We start from the raw sequence: 16,908 nt of genomic DNA, 5'->3' as shown, positions 1-16,908 counted from the left end.
TATCGTTTTCGTAGCTTAATATTTGTATAGGTAATACGCGGACTTCGCTCGATACTAATGACAGCTGCTGATAACTAATGCACACAGTGTCTAATTACATCAACCATAGGTATTTTAGGCAATAAAAAACACATAATTAAACAAAGCGTACAATGTTATCTGTAAGATTAAAATAAATGTACATTAGACAGACCGATAGCAACCCACTGTTTACTAACCCAAAAGAATGTGTAATACCTACACTAATATTTAACATTTGACTATCTATTTACGACCATCTAAAATGACAGGGTATGATATATTTATTTTTCTTTAGGAGTGGTTCAAAGTGTGTGTGCTCCGTCAAAAAACTTGAAAAATTAAAACATGGTTCTTCATAAGCAGTAAATAATAAAACCAAAAAGCTGGTAACCTAAATGTAGGTAGGTATGCCAGAAAAAAGACGTACAGGTTTTGAAGGGTTTTTAAGTTAATATGAGTAATTAAAAAACTTATAAACGTATATAATATTTATTAATACCTATATGGGAGTTGTGGCCATAAAAGTACGTAAAAAATATTTTAGTAAACTGAATAAACGTAAATTAAAATTATGTACTAATTTTAACATCAATAATTTATAGGTAATTTTTAATACGTTTAAACCATCATGCACGTACAATAGGATAATACCTATCGAGTAAGTAGTGTAAAGTAAGTTACTTTTAAAAAGTAATTAATTCATTTAACTCGTTACTTAGAGATTAGCAATCGGTACATGACAAGTAACAAAAATAGAAATGCTATTAGAAGTATAATTAAGATTAATTTATTCAAAAAAAAAAAAATTAAAAATACTTGGCAGTTATCAATTATACGATATGACATTAGGTACAACAATTATTACACATTATAAAATAGTGAATAACATTATTACGTATTGTTAACACGCATGTACTTTGTACACAAGTCTCAATTCAATACCTACATTATAATATTATATCTTTAAATAATAGAAACAAAAAAAAAAATGTGAAATTGGATGATTCTTATTATTATTTAGACTCTAAATGAAGGGGGCTTGTCCTTAGAATAAACATTTTAATAACTGAGGAACTACTCGTCAGAATTTTCAATTGGGTATTCATTAACATTATTAAAAAAATATCTACTAAACAATTTGCAGTAAAAAGGGGGGGAGGGTGGGTTGTCATTTGAAAAACGTAAGTTTTGATTGCCACGGGCTTAAGTAGGTCAAACAATTTCAAGAATTTTAAAATATAGTCTTTAAGTATATTTAAATAAGTTTCAAAAACCAGATTTTGAATAACTGCATTATTAAAGAAAAAAGTTGGTTAGCATCCTCGGTGATGCATCCTGTATATAGTTTTATAATACTAAAATACCTACTAATGAATACCGTTCATTGTTAAACGTTGGTTCAGATTTCTGAAGGGACACTGCATTTTCACAAGATCTCTGTATCGTTATTATTTATTTATAGTTTCATATAATTTAGCTGAGTATATATTTCACTCGTTCGATTTACCGTTCTGCAACTGAACTTCTAGAATCTCGAGTTCTTAGATATGGTTAAACCATAAAGTTTTAAAATACACATATTTGTGTATTCAAACATAAGAATAATAAATATTTACATTGTATATATAAACATTATAAACCATTAAACTAATATTTATTATTAGAAATATACTTAAGAACCAGCATTAATATAATCGTTATTTCAATTATTAAGTTATTGACTTAATTATAATAATTCATATTATACACTAACCTTGAATATACTTCTGTATTAAGAACAAACAACAATTGAGTGCAATAAGAAAATTGCTTAAGATTGATCTTTAAAAAAACAACGAGTCTTGAACACTAAAGTATTTAACAATTGATCCGATGACGACATACTTTACACATATTTTCTACATTAATATTATATCCAACTAGAATAAATTAACTCACTTACTTTTATATATATATACTAGCTGTCCCGTCAAGGCGTTGCCCGTGTATTACAAACATACATACAAAAAACAACCCTTCTACCCCCTTAGAGGTCTAATTTCGAAAAATCCTTTGAAAAAAAAATAATAATAATAATAATAATATTTATAAATGATTCTAATGATTCCTAACACATATTTTTATTAAAAAAAGATTCTATTGTTACATTTATAATTTGTATAGTTTAGCATGTTTATCGCATATCGATAAGAAAAGTATTATTATTTTTCGATAACGCAATTTGTATAATAATTGAGCTATTTGGTGTTTTCAATACAAAACTCTTAACTTAATAAAAATGTTATGTTAGTTTGTAGTTTATAATTTCAGAAAGTATTCATACGTCATGAATACAGCGGTTGCAGCCGGTGCTACGTACGATCGTCAGTAGACAATGTAATTGTCGTAGGGTCGTGTCGAAACAAAGATCCATTGTATCATTATTACATCTTTTCTAGCATCTTTTCTAGCTTTTCCCTTACACTTTGTTGCCCTTTAAAAATGCCAACTCTATATGAGATTCGCTTGTGACAATGTCAGCAGTATATTATCAGGTAGGCTATTTACTTTCTGTGGATTGCGGACCCCGCTAGGTGCACAATCTATATGAATAATATTTTTAATTTTATTAATTAGGTATTTAGTTTGTGTACTTGTCGATGAGCGGCTATGAGTGTAACTCAAGGCGACAGCCACCTTGGTAGGCAAAGTACTAAAATTCATGTTGATGCATTCTTAAACATGATCTGCCCGATTAACCAATTTAAAACAAAAAATTTAAAAAATACCAAGTCCTACTAAAAAATCAATAAAATTGCCCGGGAAATTAGTTATTAATTAAAATAAACGTGATGCAAATGGTATACCTATACAGTATACACATGTCACATATTGCATATTGTTGGCACGGCGGCCTGCGGGTGTCTTATAAGTATCAAGTATGTTAAACATTTTAAGAGTGATTGCTTAAACTAACCACGATGAACAAACACTTATCAAAAAATTCGCTGTAAGATTTTTCATTAATCTTCCGATTGATTCCACAGTAAGCTGAGCACTAAGAAATTATAAATTTACTGTTGTATGTCATACTGTCATAGATAGAAGATAGATGGATCTGTTTTAAATGATAAGCGATAAGCGTGATGCCTCGACTAAAGGAAATAGGTATTTATACATGGATAGATATAGATAGATTGTAGAATTTAACTTCTCGGAACAATTGATATGTACACGCCGATCAAACACATAATTGGACGGACAAGAAGTTAAGGTTGCATACTTGCATGTCGCTATAGAAACCCACAGGTCGCCGTGCCATAAAATATGTAGGTATTTAGATTTACAATTTGTACGTAAACAATTTATTTTTGCCGATTTCAACCCTTAAAAATCAAAATTTTGAAAATCCTTTCTCAGTGGAACTCGAAATTATAATATTAATCCATCCTCAACATTTCAATTCGATAACTCAAATAGGTTTGGCTCTGCGTAGATTATTGCTAAAGTAACTGTGACAATAGCGCTGTAGACATCCCACCGACCACCGACCGACACGCGCGCGCGCGCGCACACACACACACAACACCTTATTGTTTATTTTTATATGTAAATTATGCCATCTGTGAATTATTAATTATTATATAAGAGATAAATGCAGATTGTACAATATTACGCGATACGGCCGCCGCAATCCAGTCAGTTCGCACACAGCTGTCATCAAGACGCAAAATTTATCATTGTGCATGCCGGGCCGCCGTGTTTGTATTACATCGTTTTATAAGTTCAGGCACGAATCGCCAATTTTGTAATATTCTTATGTAAGGCGCAAATCGCCTCACATATTATAATTACTGAAACCGCTTTATTATATTGTCGTGCGCGAACCGCCGTACCTTTATTATTTGCAAAGGGCGCAATTCGTCATATTTGTATTATTTGCAAAAGGTGCGAATCACCAATTTATGTTATATTTGTTACAGGCGCTAATCGCCAATTTTTATTATTTGTTTTACTTTATTGTTATATTGTGTGCGTCATTTATTTCATCATATAGTTATTATAAAGGTGGGTAGCAGCTGGCCAGCGGTGCTCCGTCATAATTGTGAGTTTTATTTTATATACATATTTATTATTATATTACAGCTCAAATAGCTAATTATTATCATATTATTTAGCCATATTTATATAATTCTTAGCGGCTCAAATAGCTTGTTATAAAATATTATTATATTGTTTTTGCCTATTGGCCATAGTATTGTTTATTGTGTATTATTTTAAAACATATTATTATTATTGCGTATTATACAGCAACAGCAATTTATTACCAAAAACCTTGTTACCATTTTTATTATTATTTGTTTTATTGTACACACATCTACATACAAACACACTTACACACCCCACCCACACACCAGCACTCTCAGGTTTTGCTCGGCGACCCTGTCCTCCTCCTGTCGAGTGCTATATACAAATATACAATATACATATATACACAATACGCATCAAATTACACATCTGTCGGTGTGTGAGTGTTCTTGTGCGCGAAGTATTTTGGTGATCGCGCGTCGCGGACTAATATATTGTCCGTACCCGGCCCTAACAGTAACTTTCCTTCATATATGTATTATTATCTAGACTAAGTATTTATGTATGAATGTAGCCATGCAGATAATAATAATAATAAATAATGAACGAAGTAAAACAGACGTTGATACATTACGCAATTATTAATAAATTCTTAATAAATGTAATAGTATTTAAAATCACATAAACCATTAATGATTTAAAGACGTTTCATAGACAACCAATAGTTAATGAGTATCTATCTAATTGCTCCCGTGTATTCAATAATTCTAACAGTTTTTCCTACACCAAGACAAATTTTATCTTGAAATAAATTCTACAGGATTTATTACATTATATAAGTCTGTTCACAAGATTTTTCGATTTAGCTTATAAAAAAAAAATTAGATTCGACACGGGTTCACTGGGTAGTCGTAAATACAAACAAGAAATGTATATAATACGTGTATTGTACACAATACCTATGGTCTTATGTATATATAGGAAAAATAGATTCGACACGGGTTCACTTGTGGGGTCGTAAATATACCGCAAAAAATTATTATAATACATCGCACACGATGTCAACAGTTATATATTCCATATGGACCACCCTGAATCTTTTGAGTATTATAGTTCTGTTCCATTGTAATTTAGAGGGGTTCGGTGGACCTCGGATTAAGACATTTTTGGTCAACTTGTATACTTATTTTCTTGTAAGCAATCTCTCGTATTTGATACGGTAAAGATTCATTTTATTATTACAATTTATTTACAAATTCTACACGTAATATTTTCTACATACTATAAAATGTAGTATTTAGTAGTTTGGTCTTTGAAACTTGTGGACAACCTTTATTCTAAAATTATATAGCATGCAAGTAGATTAAGTTTATCAAATTAAAAATATAATACAAATTGATATCCTAAAACGGCATTACTCTATCAGAAAATAAATTTTATATTAATGCAATGTAATGTGCATAGACGTATAGTAATAGGATATTACCGGATACAATAATATAATATTGTATTATTGTCATCGGGAAATCTGGTCTTGGCCTAGGAGCACTCCTTGATAATAACCACGGAGGGATTAAGTCATTATTGAAAAAAAATTGAGAAAGTAATTGTAATACATAGAAATGTCTTAAGATAGTTAAATATCAAAATATATAACATATTTAGGTAATCTTATTCCTATTATGCGTCGATGCGTTAACTGCGTATAGGTATATTATTATGAACTCGTTTATTTGTCTAAAATTAAGAAGATGATTAATATTTTATTGATTCAATATAAATTAAAGACAATTTTGTCCAATATTAAGCATAGTATATTATTCTATTTCATAGTCGAACTCGCGAGCGCGAGTACAGGTGCAGAATGTTCGTGTTGCCCATCCTGCAATATTTTTCAGGCCAATGCCCGTGGCAATTCATTAAATTTAATAAATCTAAGTAGATAAAATGTATCTGGACAAATGTTTCAGTTAAATAATAAATTGATACTTTGTACAGATATGAAGAGGTCAGAGGCGGATTTAAGGGTTCAAATTTCAAATATAAAAAATACATAGCAACATAGCCACACAAATACTTACAAAGTTGTTGTTTGTATAAGCTTAACCTCCAACAATAATAAATGATATTGCAGTTTGCAATATAAAATGTATTTATTTTTTTGTGGTAAGTATGAATTTTTTTAAATATGTAAAGAAATTAGGTGGGCAACCGTATACATATCAAGAGAGAGCTAGGCCCCGTCGACATTTGCCTATACTAAACGACCAGACTACGTATCCATTGGTGACGGTATCATAAAATGTATTGTAAATGAGTGGTCGTATAAGCAACGAATAAAACATATACAGTAGAATCTCGATTATCCGTGTTTGCGATTAACCGTGCTCACTCTTCCGAAAATTTAAAAATAAGTATGGACTGTAGATATACATGTAGTTATAATCGAACATTTTATAGAAGTGAAGTAAGGAAAATTATTTCAAACCAAAAAAAACAAATAGAGTGATAACTTCACATTTTAAGCCCTAATAACTTGTTGTATACAATATTATGGATGTATGTATAACATTATTATACGTATACGTCTTCTTATGTATATTTCTAATTATAATTGAATTAACATTTTTAAAATTTCATTATTATAAAATTGTACCTATGTATTTCTAATTATAATTAAATAAAAAATTTCATTATTATAAAAAGTCTTGATTAACCGTGATTTTTATTTATCCGTGTGACCCCCTCCCCATCATTACCCCGGATAATCGAGGTTCCACTGTAGGTACTTTTATTTTGGTAAGTGGTAACGCCATATACCTATGCAGTGAATATAAATGATATAAATGAAGGACGAATTCTTCCAATGTACGTATTTATATTATAAAGGCTGTAATATATTGTTTATATTAAAAAATATATGATGAGTTCAAATTTTGGCGGCACTCAGTTTTGGAAGCGACAGAGTCACACTTATTTTGCAGGTTAGGTATTAACCGCTGGTCAAACGCTTAGGTCAACCATCGCGGCGTGTAATGCGGCGGCCATATAAATATTATTAGTTTTTTCTAGATCCGTAGGAAGGGAAATCGACAGAGCCAATCGCCGTTGTCCATGTCCGGTTTTGACCCATCCCAAACACGATATTTTCCTCCACCGCCGCCGCCGCCGCCGCCGCCGCCGCCGCCGCCGACGCCACCACCACCACCACCACCTGCCATAACCACTTGCCATAGTTCTCGCGCGTTCGCGGTTCGCATTACACATTTACACTTCGATCCCTTGGAACGTAACACCCTCTTGTTCGTGCTCGTCGCAGTCAGTCTCGTCCTTTTTTTTTTTTGGTCATTTCGAGGAAAGCTTGCGCTGCCCGTCAAGTATATTACATTTATTTAAAAAACAATTGTTAATATTATTATTATATTCGTGCAACATGAGAGCTGCACCGACGAAGATGTCGCTGTGCGCACTGTTCTACCTCGCTACCGCACTAGCCGTTGGCGCAGAAATCTACTTTGAAGATAATTTCCCCGATGGTATGTATAACATCATAAATGTATTATTGTTATTGTGGTGAATGTGTATTTGATGTCATTATACTGTTCCACAGATTCGTTTGAGACCGAATGGACGTACTCGGAATATCCCGGCAAGGATTTCGGAAAGTTTGTTCACAGCTCGGGTTCTTTCTACAACGATATCGAGGCTGACAAGGGTATACAGACGTCGCAGGACGCTAAGTTCTATGCATTGTCCAGGAAATTCTTGCCGTTCAGTAACGAAGACAAAAACCTTGTCGTTCAGTACACAGTTAAACACGAGCAGACTATTGATTGCGGTGGTGGATACGTTAAGCTGTTCAATTGTGATTTGGATCCAAAGCAGATGCACGGTGAAACGCCATACGAAATCATGTTCGGTAAATATATTAGTATAGTTTTTATGATTAGTTGTATACTTATATTTGGTATTGTTAGTACAGCTGAAAACTGTAATATATATACTGTACAATTGAAAATTAATAAGAAAATAAATATACCCTTAAATACGTTTACCTGCTTAGTATTAAAAGGATGCCACGCTTGCATCACAAGTTCACATAAGGTGGTGCACAAATAATTTTATAAGATACCTTGTAGTTTGGTAAAAAAAAATTGTTTATAGGTACATACCCAAATATATATTATAATATATTATAATTTTATAGGTAGGTACTTGGTAGTTTTTAAACTCAACTACCTATATATTTAAAATTACTTATAGGTTGATGATCATAAAACCATCCAAGCATTCTGCATACAACTTAATAGATATTTTATTCTGTCATTCTGATATAGACTTTTACATTATTGTTAACTTATTGAATATTTTTAAAGTGCATGTGGACAGGTTTCTGTAATGTAATGCCCATACATTTTCTGAAAATAATAGTCATGACCATATTTTTTTTAAGAAACAAAGAAACATTGGTTATTTTACTGATTTAGGAAATTTATCTCTTGTAATATTTTTTTTAAGAAACAAATTATAATTAATATTATCTGCTTTTTAAAATGCTATCCATTATACTTTTAGTACTGAATAGTTATATTACATTTATTTGAGTACCTACCTATTTCTAGAAATAAACGAGTTAACAAATTAAAACAATATAAATTTATGATTTTGTATGATTATAACCAATATATAAATATAGTGCATATAGTACTTTATATATAAGTATCTGTTTTTGAATGGTAAATAGTTTTCCTCATTAAGATACCTGTATCCTAGAATAAAGATCATAAATTATAGATAAAATATTTGTTTATATCCAATACTTGTACAGTTGAACATACCTATTCAATGTTTTAATGTTTTTAACGTTTATTTTTGAAATATCTCATTTATATAAATTTGTTTTTGAATAATTTATTTTACTTTTATAATTTACATTGTTTAAACAAGAATTGTGTTTATTCTAGGACCTGACATTTGCGGACCTGCTGTAAAGAAAGTGCATGTTATCTTCATCTACAATGGCAAAAACGTATTGATCAATAAAGATATTCGTTGTCTTGATGATGTCTACACACATGTTTATACACTTATTGTAAAGCCTAATAATACTTATGAGGTATTAATTGACAATGAAATTGTAGAATCTGGTAAATTAGAAGCGGATTGGGACTTTTTGCCACCCAAGAAAATCAAGGATCCTAAAGTTAAGAAGCCTGAAGATTGGGAGGATAATGCTACTATTGATGACCCTAGTGATGAGAAACCAGAAGATTGGGATAAGCCAAAACTTATTCCTGACCCAAATGCCACTAAACCAGAAGATTGGGACGATGAAATGGACGGTGATTGGGAGCCAGCAATGATTGATAATCCAGATTTCAAGGGTGAATGGAAACCAAAACAAATTGATAATCCAAAATACAAGGTATGAATAGATTAGAATCATGTTTTATATTTATTGATATTTAATTAAAAACAATGTATAATTAAATTTGATGACCTAATTTATCCTATTTTATTTAAAGGGAGTATGGGTTCATCCAGAAATTGCGAATCCAGAATACAAATACGATGATAAACTGTATGCAAGAAAAGAAATTTGTGGCGTTGGTTTTGACTTGTGGCAAGTAAAATCTGGTACTATTTTCAACAATATTTTGATCACAGACGACATTGAAGTAGCTAAAGATAAAGCAGATGACATCATCAGAGTGAGATTTGTAAGTAAAACTTAAAATTTAAAAATATTGAACATAATTTAAAAATTATTTTTATTTTTCTAGGAAGGAGAGAAGAATATGAGGCTTGCACAAGAAGCTGAAGAAGAAAGGTTGAAACCAAAAACGTCTGATGATGAGAATGAAGAAGGAGTTGAAGAATTTGCATCCACAACTGATGATGAGCACGATGAGTTGTAAAAAAAGGTCTGTGTGGATGATGTCATTATTCAAGTTGATATACATTATAATATTTTTTATTTTATATTTTATATTTTGTATGATTAGTTTAGGACTGTCACTTATTATTATGCTTTGTTAAACAACAGTCTCTAAAATAATTTAAATACTTAATCCTTTAATAAATATTTTTTTAAAGATAATATACTATCCAATACGCATTTTAGTAACAAGTAATTATATTTATTTCAGTAGGTATCTACCTATTTATAAATACCTATAAAAAAAATGTATTAAAAAATAAAAATTTAAACAAAATCAAGAGTTAAATATGGTGCATAATTATACAATTTATTTTTAAATGGTAAATATTTCTCTACATTAAGATGGTATATTATCTTAAAATAAAAATTATAGTTAGTAGGTATGGTGTTTTTTAAATATTTTTTTTAATTAATTGGTTAGTTACTTACACACACCTATAAGATAGGTAATAATACAATTTTTTGAACATGGTAAACGATTAATAATAGTTTACTTTTCTAACCTTTTCATGTGTAAAAACTTAAAACAATATCTGTCTATATAAAATATACTTGTAATTTTGATGTTTGTATACATAATAATATAAGTACACTACATAAGGTTTATATTATAAAAAAAAAAAATGTTTATAAAATAAAATTTGAATTAAATTTAAATAATATTTTAAGAATTTATTATTTGTTTTCATTTTAGTCTTATCCTTTGCAATTAATGCGCATATAGTTTTGTAAGTTTGAAATTAAATAGTATAATACGGCGTTTTTGATTTTGATTTATGTCGCTATGTTTGATTGTAAGTGCTAAATATTATTAGAAAAAATATATTCATTATCTGTGCAAAACAATGTTGTATTACTTTTACTGTGACTTGAATTCATTATTATTTAATTCTAGACTTTAAACTTTTCATTTTGTGCTATTAAGTTGTTTTCCCTAAGAGTCTTGCTTTAAATATTTAATATAATTCGGTCTGCGTAGGTGTTGTATTCTAAAATATTTCAGTCATAGGCGTGAGCACGGAAGTGGCTGGCCCAGCGCAATCTAACCTGCGAGCTTTACAATACTTGATATAAATTGCCACTTTAATCATACATATAGTAGTATTGCCTTATTCTGAGATCTAAGCATTGTGATGTTTGATTTATTTCTATCACAAGACATTAATATTAACTACCTTCCTATCTAATTAGATGTCTAGAAAAATGAAATTGTTAAATTTTTTATGGATATGATTACTTTTAATGAAGGAATTGGGCTGTCTATTAAAACATGTTGTTCAATTATGTTCCCCGTTATAAATCTTTATAATCATACTATAGCTTAGCAAAAAACATTTGTTTTTCTTGTGAATATACAAGATTTTCAAGAAAGAATTTGGAGTGTATCGGTACGTGTCGGATCAATTTTGAGCGTTCAAGATGTTACACGTGCAATATACAAGCAATACGTATCGAATTTTTCTTCTTGAAAATCTTGATACACTTTTGTACCTACTACCTACCTTAAATATAGTGGATAGGTACTATGTGATAACCAGACAACCGGTGAGTAAATGAAAGTATATTACTTATATCACTAAAATTCATGTTTTTCGTTGTTTTACATGAAAAAAACTTTTGAGTCGGATAGTGGATACACGTTTTGTGTATTGTGTTTCTGATTTTTCGTAAGGTTCTCGTTGTCATGGCTACTTTTTAACAAAAACATATTTATGATTCACATATTTTTCTTGTAGAGAAAAATTATCGAATATCACGCACTTTAGCACTTGTAACTTTGGTTTATTTCAAGGATTATAGGCTAGGAAAATCGTAAACTTCTGAAAAACTTCGGATATAATTTTTTTTTTTTTGCACCACCTGGTTTAAAAAAACTCGTTAAAATATTGTAATAGATACCTACATAATATTATAACATATTAACAAAATAATATTATGCTTGAAACTTTTGTCTTGCGTAGACACTGGACGCGTGATAAGCTACACTCTTAAGTGAATGTGTTCCCTTTTTGTGGGAATGTTTCAGATGTTCCGAACACAATTTGGGTAAAAATAATACAGTAAATAATATTGATAACGTTAAATGATAATACTCTCCAAATATTATAATATTATTAAGTAACCTTTTAATTCTCTTATATTTATATTTTCAACAATTACAAGTTACAACTATTCACAATTTGACGTTTACTTATTAGTAATTCGTTATTTTAGTATTCAATATTAATAATAATATACAGTGTGTGTTAATTTTTAAATTGTTCCCACCTACAATATATGTGTATTAGTATAATCCTCGATTAGAATTTTGCGTATAAATTATGATTGCCTATTTTACAATGGAGATTTTGAACAAGAAGGTAAGTTATATTCATCGATACTATACCATTGTTATAGTTTTAATGCCTATTTGCACTAAACATTTGATGAATTAATTGTGATCTAATGATCCCTTAAATAACATTTAGTGGCCCATAATTGGTCCATTCAATTTAATCAATTTTTTTACTACTGGCAAGTTATTGAAATTACTGTTAATAATATTGTAGAGATCCTCGGGTATAGAGTACCATTGGTGGACAAAGATAACATAGAGCTGTAAGCATAGACTGGATAATTTTCAGTGTTTTGCAGTGTAAATGTATCAAAAATGTATATTGTGAAATTATTACATAGAATATTCTCATCAACGAAATATTCTAAGTGTTCGAAAAATATATGGTTTTAGTTGTATTAAGACCAAACTATTCTTGATCAAAATTATCATATAAGTTCAAATTAGTACGTAATTCAAAAACTTGACTTGCGTGAAGGTGCTCATTCTTTTTGTTGTAAATGATGTCTGATTATGAGCTGTTCTGGGATATCCTATATAGGCCTACCCTCTACTTTTCTTGTCCTTTATAATAAGAATTATCGTTCTCGCGGAATTGTATAGTACATGCTGCTGACCCTCTGAAATGCTTACTACCCACACTTGTGCATTCATCTGTAGCTTTATTATCAATTAAAGCTCTACATAGTCACTAAATAATAGTAACAATATACACAGTCTTGCTATAGTTATTTGGTAATGTCAACACCAACCTTATGCATTGTCATATTCTTTTGTGTGGTGAATATCCTTTTATACTCATTATTCCTCTTACATCATATAACGTATTTGATTTTCTTAGAAATGAGCAAAGTATAGTTTAAGTATAGTATTGGTTGCTCCAATCTCTTAGTTTAAGCTTCTCATTGTATTTCCATTTGTATCAGAAATATTCTTATTGCTATACTAATTATCTTCCCCTCCAAGGTTATTGTAATAAGTCAATATTTGATATTTATAATTAACAATTTATTCATACTATTAATTTCCAAATAAATATACAGTTAAAAATATAAGATAACAAAACTATTTAGGTGCCAAGTACACAAAAATAAAATAGTCTATTATTCAAATTGTTTACTAATTAATATTGTTGGAATCTAACTAACAGAATAGCAACATTTGTAATACATTTACATTTGTTTAAAATGTATACAATTGAAACCTTAGCTATAATTTTTTACATAATATATACTCCCCTATTAAAAGTATAAGTGCATACTTTTTTTTGAAACTCGAATATCCTTCAAATTTTTCGGGTGCTTATCAATATTGAATCAAAAATATTGTTTTTGATAACCATTATGAATAAAGTTCCATACTTCATAATTTTGTATACATTATATTATGTATGATACAACTTTTGATTTCATTTATATCTTAGTCAATATCATCATATTTTCCATTTTTAATTTACGCTATATTATATAAGCAAAACTTGCTAAAAAAATTGAGTACCATAAAAACCGAACACAAATAATGTTCTTACCATCAGGTTTCATAAGAGATCGATTTACTCTAATTTTTAAACTAACAAAACTACATTTGATCTGCCGAGCATAAATTTATTCTGTTACCCACTTGTAAGACGGATACAGTGTTATGTCATCTTAAGGTCAAACTTATGAAATTCATCTAAAATACTAGACATATTTTTGTAGTACTATTTTTTATAGTTTAATACTTCTATAGTTAGAAAAAAAAATGTATAACTATTAAAATAATACATACAATATCTTATAACAGTTATGAAATATAACAATTATTAATAAAATTATACACAAATGACTAAGTAAAGTCAAAGTTTGGTATTGAAATTATGTGTTAGATATGTCCTGGTAGGGTGCTTAACCCAGGACTGAATGTGCTGAATTTTATAGCTATTGTTAAAATATTAAATTTGTTTGTAGATAATATAATGGAAGTGTTACCTGAACCAGAAATCAAAATTACATAATTTATTATATCAATGTTTAAATAATATAATGAAGCAGATACAGGGCGTATAGAAACTGCCTGAATGGCTCAAGGTTCGTACTTATACTTATACGAGTACTTACTGTACCTGTATTGTGGACATGGATGGAATTGCATGGCTTTTATCATCAGACTTCCAGACATTTGTGAAGTATATGGTGATACTGTGGATGGTATTGCAAACAATCTCATTAGTTAAATTATAATGTATTATTATTATTATACATATTATGTATAATATATATATTATTAATTTTTTTTTTCGTATAATTGTGACTCTGTCTACTATGGCTGTAATTATAATGTATTAATTTGTATAGTACTTAGTTATAAAAGTTTATATTATTTAATTTGTTAAAGCAATTTAATGTGTAGGTATTTGGAAATTTTATTTTTTGTTTATATTTCAATTGTTGCATTCATTAAGTTTACGGCAGTTTGCCGATCGGTACTGGCTATACTCTGTTAGTATTTTTCGTTCATAAATAAACACATAATTAGATATTATTTTATAACTAAAATCATAACTTTTCATCTATAATGTTGAGATACCTTTATGAGTGTAGTAATTTGGTCAACAATTTACAAATAAGTATATATATTTAATATTTAGGCATTATAAAATAAAATTAAAGAATAAATATAATTATGTAGAAAATATATACAGTAAAGTAAAACTTAGCCGTTAATATTACAATTTTAGTTTGTTTTATGACCGGTTTCCTGATAAGTACCTGAGAAATATGAATAATTAAACTTTCTACAGTTAATTGTTTATTATTCTTTTGTAAATTATTCAATTCGGCAAATTGTACTTTCAATCTTAATACTTTATTTATCCATAGATGACTAGTAATTATAAAACCTTTTTATATTAATTATTTGTCACAGTCATCCCTCAGCACACTTTTGAATATGGTTGTACAGTATTAAGGTCCATCCCATACAAATTAGGCCATTTTGAACTTACGAAAAAACATCATTCCAGAGGTCCAATAATATATAACCATAATAAATACCTTAAACAATATTTATTTAGTCCAATGTTAATTTAACCAAACTGGTATGATGTCAATATATATATACAGACATAAATTATGTGTTTTAGTTGATATATTTAATACTTAGCATGAACTAAGGTAAGTTTATCTAAAGATAAATATTTTACTACAAAATAATTTATAAATTTTGTCAAAATTGTACATAAGTATTTTTAATATTATTCAATTGATACTGTAACAATATATCAAAACCATTGTATCACATTTTCAAGCATTTTTACCCTATAAATACAATTTTATTGACATTTGTACAAAAAAAAACTAAACAATTGAAAATGTCTGAATACAGCTCAAAACAAGTCAAAATATTTTTAAAATGTTATTTAGCACATAAATGTGAATTGATAAAATAAACATATGGTGTAAATTTCATGTATCTATAGTTATTCATTTTTGAATTACAAAAAAATAAAAAAATTGCTACATGAGAAATTTTTTCATAAACTTTTTTTGGGTCTTTGCCATCCCAACCATCCCCTCCCCACCAAAATACCATAAACCTCAATGTTTTTTTTTCAATAAACCACTATACACCGTAAAATATAAGTTGAGTTGCGGTTTTAAACACGTTATATAACAACACATTTTTTTAATCAACAATATAATATATAAAAGCCAAATACCACTCACTCATCGCTATTTCTCAATAATTACAAAACGTATATGAACTCGATACTGTACGTCACCCTTAAATAGTCTGAATTCGGCGTACTGCTGACACAATTACTACGGAACAGAACAATGGGTGTCCGCCTGTGGGGGGGAGGAGTAGCCCCTCCCTTGACTTTTTTTTTGTTTAATTATCATAATCATTATATTTATATATATATATAATATAAAATAAGACACATTTTTTATTTTAAAAATTATTATTTTATGATAAAATTGCAGCCTTCAGCTGCAGTTAGCTGCAGATATAATTAGTTTTAAATTACTGGAACCGACTGGTATTAACCGATTAATAAAAATAAATTAACTTTAATATCATTATTTTTTGCTGTTTTCTACTTTTCTTATAACTGGTGATTAGTTTAGTAGTTTGTTTTGAAAATTATACTTGGCAACTCACTAGCGATTGATAATTTTATTATATTTTTTTGGACTTGGGTAAGTTCTCAAAATATTAAAATAATTGGTAGTTTTTACTTCAACATCTAGGTATCATATTTATTTTATAAATACCTAAAATGTATCAAATCAATGGTTACATTTTTTAGTTTAAAGTTGCGTTTTAATTAATTAAAATGAATTATGTAAGATAAAGTTTTGACTGTCTACATATTATTATGATTCATAAATAATTTTTACATACCCTAACTACATGAAAAAAACATGTCATGTCACAGACGATATTTCGTCACTCGCCAAAAAGTGAAATAAAAATCGAAAAATGAAAATATTTTTCCCTTCTCCTGGCAAATTTTTGCGGACGCCCTCGGACAGAACCGAGTAAATTACTGTATACG

The 16,908-nt window shown here is 29.0% G+C and overlaps 1 protein-coding gene across 1 annotated transcript; it reads left to right on the top strand.

Moving 5' to 3' along the window:
* The first annotated feature begins 7,312 nt into the window (after positions 1–7,312).
* Positions 7,313–10,305, top strand: LOC111038663 (calreticulin-like). Its single transcript, XM_022321860.1, has 5 exons — positions 7,313–7,625; positions 7,700–8,008; positions 9,054–9,514; positions 9,615–9,809; positions 9,873–10,305. Exons 1-5 carry the CDS (start codon positions 7,523–7,525, stop codon positions 10,005–10,007), a joined length of 1,203 nt encoding a protein of 400 aa, XP_022177552.1. The 5' UTR covers positions 7,313–7,522; the 3' UTR covers positions 10,008–10,305.
* The last annotated feature ends 6,603 nt before the right edge of the window (positions 10,306–16,908 follow it).

The sequence above is a fragment of the Myzus persicae genome, unplaced genomic scaffold (genome assembly GCF_001856785.1).
Source record: "Myzus persicae strain clone G006 unplaced genomic scaffold, MPER_G0061.0, whole genome shotgun sequence".
NCBI lineage: Eukaryota > Metazoa > Arthropoda > Insecta > Hemiptera > Aphididae > Myzus > Myzus persicae.
The sequence above is the reverse complement of the archived record's forward strand: the minus strand, read 5'-3'. Positions and strand labels throughout refer to the sequence as shown.

What these genes read in the sequence shown, in the direction of transcription:
- LOC111038663 (XM_022321860.1), top strand. Translation starts at nt 7,523, where the DNA reads ATGAGAGCTGCACCGACGAAGATGTCGCTGTGCGCACTGTTCTACCTC. An exon ending in GCCATACGAAATCATGTTCG is followed by an intron (nt 8,009 to 9,053) that starts GTAAATATATTA and finishes TGTTTATTCTAG; the next exon opens with GACCTGACATTTGCGGACCT. An exon ending in TTGATAATCCAAAATACAAG is followed by an intron (nt 9,515 to 9,614) that starts GTATGAATAGAT and finishes TTTTATTTAAAG; the next exon opens with GGAGTATGGGTTCATCCAGA.